Source organism: Bidens hawaiensis, unplaced genomic scaffold (assembly GCF_021521415.1).
Source record: "Bidens hawaiensis isolate Kalapana, Puna unplaced genomic scaffold, B.hawaiensis_p1.1 tig00022321_1, whole genome shotgun sequence".
Classification (NCBI taxonomy): Eukaryota; Viridiplantae; Streptophyta; class Magnoliopsida; order Asterales; family Asteraceae; genus Bidens; species Bidens hawaiensis.
In genome coordinates, this window is record NW_027493473.1 from 239,368 (window position 1) to 249,237 (window position 9,870).

The 9,870-nt window shown below is 34.7% G+C and overlaps 1 protein-coding gene across 1 annotated transcript; it reads right to left on the reverse strand.

Moving 5' to 3' along the window:
• Positions 1-242: 242 nt before the first annotated feature.
• Positions 243-7,114, reverse strand: LOC143565345 (uncharacterized). The gene is made up of 11 exons (XM_077052336.1): positions 6,584-7,114; positions 5,900-6,126; positions 5,446-5,513; positions 4,930-5,004; positions 4,329-4,663; positions 3,903-3,971; positions 3,732-3,820; positions 2,015-3,613; positions 1,122-1,199; positions 924-1,035; positions 243-351 (listed from the first exon to the last, which is right to left on the reverse strand). Exons 1-11 carry the CDS (start codon positions 6,914-6,916, stop codon positions 256-258), a joined length of 3,081 nt encoding a protein of 1,026 aa, XP_076908451.1. The 5' UTR covers positions 6,917-7,114; the 3' UTR covers positions 243-255.
• Between the last annotated feature and the right edge of the window lie 2,756 nt (positions 7,115-9,870).

Here is a 9,870-nt window from a genome sequence, read left to right on the forward strand (position 1 = left end):
AAAAAGTGCATGTACAGTGTTTATATGCTATAACTAATCAAAAACTTCTTCATTATGCCTATGAAACCTCAAACCAGAGGTCAACTAACTTCATCAGTCTAACACCTCCAACAGCTTACTAACTCCATTGACCAATGCTGCAGGAAGATTCTACAACACTGAAAAAAATATGATGAAAAAGAAAACACCAGATTTGTGTTTGGTATTCGTTTTTCACTTTGTGTTTTCCGTTTCATATACGCGCCGCCCTCATCCTTATGTTTGTTTATCAGCAAAGTCTCTAATCATCTCCTTCAAATGCTGCAGTTCATGATGGAGCACAACAAATATCTTCTTCAGCCTTTTATGTTTCTGCAACATTAAATAATTCAACAATCATGTTACAGCATTGATAAATCATATAAACTTGAATCATATTTCATTATAAGTTTACAGAAACAAAGTATCAGATTCCCAACTTTGTGACAAATTTATAACTAAAATCAGGGTAAATTTCAATTTTAGCCTCTAAAATTTGGCCCAAATTGCCAGATGCATCATTTTTTAAATATTTTGCCTGACGCTGTGGTTTGTAATTTGTTGCAACTTAAATCCGGCTGACTAGCTCTGTCCATTTTTTTTGTTGAGGACCATTTTAGTTTTTTTAACTGGTGAGCAAGTTATTAATGTGTGGTACAATCCCTTAATGCATACATTAAATACAAAATACTAAATATTTACTTTATGCATTAATGTGTGGTGTACCCCTCAACAGAAAAAAACTGAGTTACTCAGCTAGATTCAAGTTGCAACAAAATGCAAACCACAGAATGTCTCTGGTAATATTTTTAAAAAACGGCGTGTCTGGCAATCTGGGCCAAACCACAAGAACTAAAATTAAAATTCACTGTTTAAACTATCAAAGAAACAGATATTGTGTGTACCGTTCCACACTGGCGATAGGATTCCATTAACTGGTCCAATATTTTGTTATATCTATCAGTATCTCTTCCTTTAGCAAGGTCAAGGTCCCTTCCAAAGTTTTGAAACTCGTGTCTAAATATTAAGATGAAATTTTATTAGACAATGATAATCAAGCTGGGCTATAAAAGAATATAAAATATAGATGAAAGCTTTGAAACCTGTATGATTCTAAAATCTTATTTAAAGTATGGTAGCAATCATACTTCTCACGATATTCCTGCACATACTCATTGTACCTAAACATGGCAATGTGAACAGGTTAGAACGATCAAAAAAGTCTTTGATTCAGGTCAACGGGCCAAATTGGGTTGGGTTGACCCTAGACCCTTTGATCAAAAGCATTCTTTAACAATTAGTGTGTCAAATAATGATAACTTATATAACTTAATCAATAACCTTGTTTTCTTTTCAAAGTGATTTAGAAGGTTTAAAGCATAAAAAGTACATTTTGGTAGATTTTCGATGGATTTCGACCCATTAGTGATTAGACCAGTATGCTTTCAAGCTTTTTTTAAATTTGTCCTGACCAAGGCCTGCAAATGAACTGAACGTCCGATGAACCGTTCAGCGGGAGGTTCATTTATTTAATAGATAAACGAACATAAACAATTTTGTTTTGTTCATTTAGTTAAACGAACGAATATGAACCCATGCCTTGTTCATTTGCATTCGTATACGTTCTCATTTATGTTTGTTTGTTTACACATTCATTGATAGTTCTAGGCCCTTTACAACTTGCTATTTTTATTAAATTAAAATATCATCAATTACAATTTAGTCCATCTTTATTAAGTTTGTAGGTCCAACATATTGATGTCCTCCCGTTTATGTTTAACGTACATAAACGGGCACAAACACAATCATTTTCTTAGCGAACGAACACGAACGAGAAGCTCCATTCCTTTAATTGTTCATGTATGATCGTTTGTTCGATTAAAATTAAACTACCAAACACAGACATGCCCCGTTCGTATTCATTCGGTTCATTTACAGGTCTAGCCCTGATAGAAATAATACATAGTTCAAATCTGAATTAGTATATTTTACTTACTGTGTAAGATCCCGTATCGGTCCCTTCATCTCGGGCTCCTCTTTCTCATACTTCATATATGAACTAATACTATCATCAGATAAAGACTCCAGTTCCCTCCTATTTTGTCCATTTTTATCCATACTATTTACCATCCTAAAATCCTTCTTTTTTTCTCCTAAATCTTTAGACTTACGCCTTTTTTTATCTTTTGTAGAAACAGGAACTACTTGTTTCTCATGCTTATGTGGCTCATCCACATTCACTTTCCTTTGACTGTCTGTGTTGACTTTATTATGTTGTGACCCAGCTTTCACATGATCTACTCTTGATAGTGACTGTTTGCCATAACCATTTGACCTTGTGAAATCATCAACATTTTCCTCAGGATTAACCTTTTTAGGCAGATTTAACGGATCATCAAGATTCCAGTAATCTGAACTTGATATGTTGTTCTCCGACTGTTTAAACGAGTTATTGTTTCGTTCAAAACGCTTTTCTTCATGTGGATTCTCACGAAACTCACCCATTTCTAAATCTGAGGGCTCTCTTCGGAGTGTGGGCCGGCTTCCATTTATTAAAGTTGACTTTTTTAATAGGTCAGCAGGGGAATCTTTGACCTGTGAAGTTGGCTGTAGCTCAGGCCCCTTGACTTTTTCGGTTAAAGCACCGTGTTTCTTCTTATGAGAACCAGAATGTTTGCCTCCAGAATTCTTTGGAGGTCTTCTATCTCCAGCTCGTGTTTCTTTGCTAAACTTATTATCTTTTGGCATTGGAAACACATTGTTCTCTTGTGGGCCCCTTTCAAAGAACCTATTATCCATGTCAGCAAGAGGTTTTGCCTGTGCATTTAGATCAATAGATTCATGGTTGTTGAAACTTTCATAGTCAAAATCAGACACATTGCCTACAGTTTGGCCCATTATTCTGGGCCCACCAGGAGATCCAGATATGTTGGGCCGAGACCACTTCCCTGATTTTAACCTTTTTGCATTTTCGTTCTCATCAAAATGGTCCTGATCGGATCCTCGTTTGGATGTATGTTTCGATACGACTTTTTTAGCTTGATCATGAACTTCACTCTCTTGATGGTAAAGATTTTTGGTCTCATCTGCATAGTTATTATTGTTATTAGTTATATGCAAACCAGCTTCATCGTTTTCTCCAAACAAATCTTTTTCAAGATCAACTAAATCAGAGCCATGACCATCATCTTTTTCATCAGCCATGTTATGTGTATATCCTAAATCAGGATCCAACGGTTGTGATTTCTGTGTTGGCTCTTTATCATCATCACTCATGATATCTACATCTTCATCAGAACCTTGTTTACTGTTTGCGGAGGCATCACTATCACTGTCACTGCTACTTCCAACAGGACTTCTGCTGTCACTTTCACTGTCACTGCTGTCACTTTCACTGTCACTACTGTCACTAACCGCAGGATCTTCATTATTGTGAGAAACCTTTTTATCACTTAATGCATCTGGTGAAAGATTATCTATATCAATATTTTCTGATGTGTTTAAATCTTCATAAGGTTGCGAAATTTGGTGAGATGGTTCTTCAAATTCCTTCATGACATCAGCTTCTATGAGGTGGTTATTGTTCTCTGGAGAACTGAAAAGGAAAAATCATGCGATACTCATATGATGTCAATTTATGGCATAAATATTCAAGTAACAACAATTATATTAACCGCACAATAAAAGACAAAAGGCTAGCCTACGTGACTAACCTTCCACTTTCAGATAGAGATTTCTTGAAACTTTCTAAGTCGACATCTGGTTTCAAAACATATCTTCCAGGAGCTTGGAAAACAGCAATCTGAACGAGATAAAACAATGTTATTCAGCAGACTCTAAAGAACAAAGTATACGATGATTATCACTGGTTTATTGCCACTTACTTTTTTCAAGATTGGCTCAATTTGCTTCACTGATTTGGGAATGGTTTCTCCAACAGCTTTCTCCAGAGCCTAAAATGAGTATAAATGTGAAATTCATGGATGAGACAGGATTAGCTACTATGTTTACATAATATATTATAATATTGGTATGAAAAAACTATTTGCTGGAAAATAAACAGCATTAATAAGACAATTATAATCGTTAAAGAGGTGGTCGTATAAATTCAGAGAAGTATATATGATTGTATTTACAATTGCCCTCAAAAAGTTATAAATAACTAATGAATTAGCTATGTAATAATAATCTAAATCCTTGAATAAGAATGATTTAAGAGGTTGTGTGATTTTAAATAACAACCCAAATCAACCCATTTGTAAATATATGGGCCCAAAATGCCACACATCTAGAATCATTCTTACACTTACCTTGAGATTCATTCCATGTGGTTTCTCCGTAAGAAGATAAATCAACAAACTTTGCAGGTCAGTAGGTTTGTTTCCCAATACTTCATTGCTCCCAGGTTTATTCAGTACAACACCAGATGCATTAGCATTCCCTTTACTAGATTGAGTCAAAGTAACTTCGTCTCTGTTTGTATGTACTTTATTAAGGTTGCTGTTTCTAAGTGGTGACAATGGAACACCAGATTGCTCAGGTGTAGATAATAATGGTGAAACTGAAGCCCTAGCTTTAGAAGGAGTTGATGAAGAAAATCCAGCTTTTCCCACAGATTTAGGAGGGATTGCTGCTGTAAAAGATGCTAGCGAAAAAAGGAAAATAAACAAAATAGCTCCAAACAAAAATGTATATAAAAAATAACAGAAAAAAATAATATACTATTTGGCTTGTTTGACTTTTAGGTTCTTAATTTCTTATAATAGTAACCAAAATAATAACTCGGTTTTTGGTCCAAACTGATCCAAAACCCAGAAATTCAAGCCATATGGTCCGACCCAAATTGTTTAAATGGACAATTTGGTTATAATACTACACTATCATCACTATTGGCATAAAAAAATCCCTTACCTGAAGAAGGTTCAGCTTTCTTTTTGAAAGGGAGCTCTTTCTTTTGCTTGTATGACCCTCTCCAGTTATTATTAACTGCAACCAAAGGATAAACAAGAAAACTTGATATGAAGCTTAAATATTCAAAAAATTAAAATACTAAATATGGCAGCCTTTTTTTACAAAGCATGAATAAGATATTTCAGAAAGAATGCACATTGAGCAAGGAACAAGAAAAAAAATAATGCACATTGGATTAGAACTCTAGTGACTTAGTGAGTAGTGTTGAGTGAAACTAAAAAATGATTCCACTTACTGATAACTGTCAAAGATGGTTTAAAAAATAGTTTAGAAAACAAGTTGAACCAGGATTCCTAATTTCTTGAACAGTGCATTCTGTTTTCAAAGTCTATGCATCAATGTATAATGCGCAAACTAAAAGAATAGAAAGATATGCATAAGGTGCAAAGCATCTGTGTTAAAAGCAAGGGAAATAAGTGGCAATTAAGAGTAGTTATGATTAAATAAATATGATACCTTCAGCAGCAGCTAAAGCCTTCATTTGAGTCTTCATAGATGGATTTTTGTGATCTAAAACAATGGTTCTGCAAAAAAGAAATAAAAAGAGTTACCCTTTCTGAGTCATGATCACCAAAACTTCAGAAAATGAAAATGCTTTTTGATACTTGATATGACAGTAATGAAGAGTTCTTTTGCAATGAAGGGTTAAGAGTTTATGGAACATCAAGAAAGACATCACAACATATGAATAAGAAACAATATAAGGAGACTCATGAGCCAAGCTTTTTAAAAGTGTTGCTTAGCATATCACGTGCAGAAGAAATAGAGGATGGAATGTATCACGAATGTAAATAACCTAGCAAGTAATCACATCTACACAATTAAGCGCAAACTGCAAGTCTGCAACATGAATGCATGTAAAAAACATGGGTAGAAATATAAAATTTTTCATGTCAAACATATAACATACTTTCGTGATTTGTGTTCGAGTTCCGCTTCCGCTGTTAGCTTCTTAACATGGTTTTTAAATGTCTCGTCTAATTCACGTTGAACGTTCAACTTCCGCCAAGCACATCCAGATTCAACAAGCAATCCATCTCCATTATCACCAGTTCGCCGCTCTTCATATACGTCACATAGATCACCAGTGTCCCGAGACCATTTGAATCCAAATTCCTTGCCTCCTACATCAATAACCTGAAACAACAACAAAAAAAGCTTAAATAACAGAACTTGCCTCATCAAAACAAAGAAACCGCAATAGCTCAACCTTGCAATGTGATCTAATAAACCAAAATATATTATATCACCAACTGTTTCCATAAAGCAATTGCAAAATTGTTGTAATTATGCACAAGTCTAGTGACAGATTCCCTTATATTAAGTAACAAACCTCCAAACAAGATGTAATTATGCTAGAGCACTCTCAAACTCCAATAATAAACGAAATTAGTACTTTAACCTAACAAGCGAAATTCGATTAAGCAACTTAAATGCCTTGATCCTGAATCTAATATTAACCTCTAAGCAGTATAAATAATAGCAACATATTAAACAACCGAATTCCACTAATCTAGGTCAATCACACACCTAACTAAACTTCAAAACCACATAAAACGAATAATAAACACAGCAATTACAAAATTAAACCTACATTTCCAGCATGATTATTAGCACTCGAATCGAACTTAATCCTGGCAACACCTCCCTGCGCTTCGAACCGCTTGATTTCTTCAACGAGAACAGGCGTCAGCTTAACAGTCATACCGAAGTTGAGAGGATTATTACGAACTAAGCTAAACGTTTCGTCAGCCGTAGCAGGTGCACTGTTAGGGTTACGTTGACCGGCAACGGCGGATTGACGGCCACCGGCGGACGGGCGTTGAACGGAAGAAGGTTGGAAGGTGGAGTGGATGTTCCGATTGGGATGACCACCGCCGCCACCACCGCCTCGGCCACGGCCGAGCTTGCCGGAACCGCCGTACATTATTACCGGACGTGAGGTTTTAACGGCGAAGTAACCAATCGAATTGTAAACCTGGATACCGTCACAAGGAAAAGATGCCAAAGAATTTGGGAATTCTTCGATTTAATTTTGTCTTTATTATTATTATTATTGTTATTAATTAATATTAATTATTAATAATAATATATTGTTGTTTACTTCTACTCGTAGAAACGTGAAGAACAAAATATCAATATGGGATGACTCATCATCCTTGAGACATTGACAGCTTTGTATCATTTACCATATTTAATATTTACTAGGCTTTGAACACGCGCACGGGTATGTTTGCGGTTATACTTGGTGCGTGAGCGTGTTTGCGGTTATATTTGGCGCGCGGGCATGTTTGCGGTTATATTTGGCGCGTGGACATGCTTGCGGTTATAGACGTGCAAGCGTGTTTCGCGCGTTTATGTTTGGTTTTTACATTGTTTATTTACATAACCGATAGTATATACCGGAAGTCAGATTGTTTCCTGTTATATAAAATTCTCGACAAATAATTAATTCACGGCCTTGAACCATCACAATTGTGCCAACTGTCGATCACCGCCTTTGATGTTGTTGCCAAGAAGCAAAGTCCCACGTCTATGATGCAATCGTTGTTGTTATCCACAATCGTCTATGATGCAATTGTTGTTATCCCTTTGTGGATATATATTTCTTTCCTTATATACACACATGAATAAAGAAATAAATAAGCCAGAAAAGTTCTATTGGAGATGAGAGAATATGCATATAATGCATAAAGATCCCACATTTTCAATGGATGCTTCATTATATTGTACCCAACGCTTAATAATATATACAATTGATAAATAGTGCAATTTTGTGAGACAGACTAAATTTCACAATTAATAGGTTTTAATGTATATTTGATAAATACTGAAATTTTGCGAGAAACAAATATTGGTTGCTTTTAGGTATGTTAATTGTTGTAAAATCATTTAGATAGGTCATCTCAAACGGATAGTTTAATATGTTTTAGGTCGGGTTAGATGGTTAGGTTCACGGTTTACGTAAATATCGTATGGTTTAAATTGGCCCATGTCTACAATTTATTATTTGTGTTTGAAACGTCGATGGTAAAATGTAACTTGAAGATTTGGTATCGAAGTGAAACCGAATACCATAGTCGATGTTATTTTCTCGATCATCTTCATCCTCCTACATAAAATATTTTATCACTTTTTTAAAATGTAAGTCTATAATCGAATATAAATATTTCATAGAAGACAATCTCGAATACAATAATTTCTTACACGTAAGTGCATAAAAAACAATGGTGTTTAGAAAATGACACACAACTAGTTTTTAGAGTTCTTCCCTACATTTTTCATACATTAGGATACTTGTTTTTGAGTTTAGGGTTTAATTTGTTGGTCACGTTCTTGAGTATTGGGTTATATATAGTTAGTTACATTTGTATTTGTTATATAATAGCATATGTATGACCAAGTTGATGTATTATACATATTTACCATGTTAACAACCTTCAAGATTGATATATTCATGTACGGGAGGAATTCATAACCCTTATACTGTATTTGTTATGACCAAATTATTTTACATTTTGCAGTGATATTAACTTCATGTAACATTCAAAAAAAAGGATGGAATTGGTGTTTTGTTTGTCATTAGTTAAAGAGTGTGTTATAAATTGGATGTGACTCAATGGTAAAGCACTCACTTCACTAGCGAGAGGTAGGGGGTTCAAACCTCAGTATCACCAATTTATATGGGAGATATGAGGGATGACCCTGGCTTGCCAGGGTTTGAGTCCTGATCTCACCCGGTTTTACTGGCTCCTCGTTGTCGTGCCATTAGACGGGTGTAGGGGTCGGGTTTTATCCGGTGAATCCCTCAATAAGGTGGACCGCTAGGGGCTTCGTCCGTCCGGAATAGTGACCGGCTCGGGCTACCTTTGGTCAATGGGAGTCGCGTACGGAGTACCCGACATTACTTAGTTGGTCGTTCAAAAAAAAAGTTAAAGAGTGTGTTAGTCGTCTTTCTTACCCAATGTAGTTTGACTTTTTTTTTTAATATAAGTTAGTGTTAGAGATAAGTTGTTACAAAAATCACATATTTCAAACTTTTAACTTATAAAATTTATATTTCAACGCATAAAAAATGTAAAACCACACATATTATTTATGTAAATAAACAAAATTTTAGATTTCAATCATTAGAGTGTTGAGAAAGTCAACTCAACACTACATTTTGAAAAAAGAAAGTCAAAGATTGGCCGGAACAAAATGAACACCTTTATAGCATCATTCCTCATAAAAAAATGCACGCTAATTATCATTTAACTTTATTAGCATACTACTTTACTATACTATAATTTGATTAATTTTAATAATCGTATTTATTTATTTGGTTGATTTGGTCTTTCAAAGAAAAGTTTTGGTTTCAATTTGAACCAAATTAAGATTGTTTGTTTACATCTGAATGAAACCATTCAGATGTAAACATCTGATTCATTCAGACTTCAGACTGTTTGGTTTCAAACATAAAAACATCTGAATGGTTAAAATTAGGTCTGAATCATTCAGACTTGTTGTTATTGAATGAGACAGAGGTTCATTCGGACATGACTCATTCAGGTCCGAATGAACCAAACAACCATTGTAACATATTGCTTTTACATATGTTTGGATAACGAAATTGGAGTGTAGGGTTATAAAAGTTTTTTCTTTTTGGTAAGTTATTTCATTTGAGTTGAAAATTAATTAGTTTTAAAATCTAAGCATCCATCCATCCATCATACATATAATACATAGTCTTGAATCTAATGAAACACACATGCGAAATGTGAACCAAGGGATACAAGTGAAATACGGAGCACATAAGTGTAATAGCGAGAAAACGGGAATATGAGAAAAAGAGTTAAACACATTAATTATCTTTTTTCAATAAGTATTTAAGAGTATTCA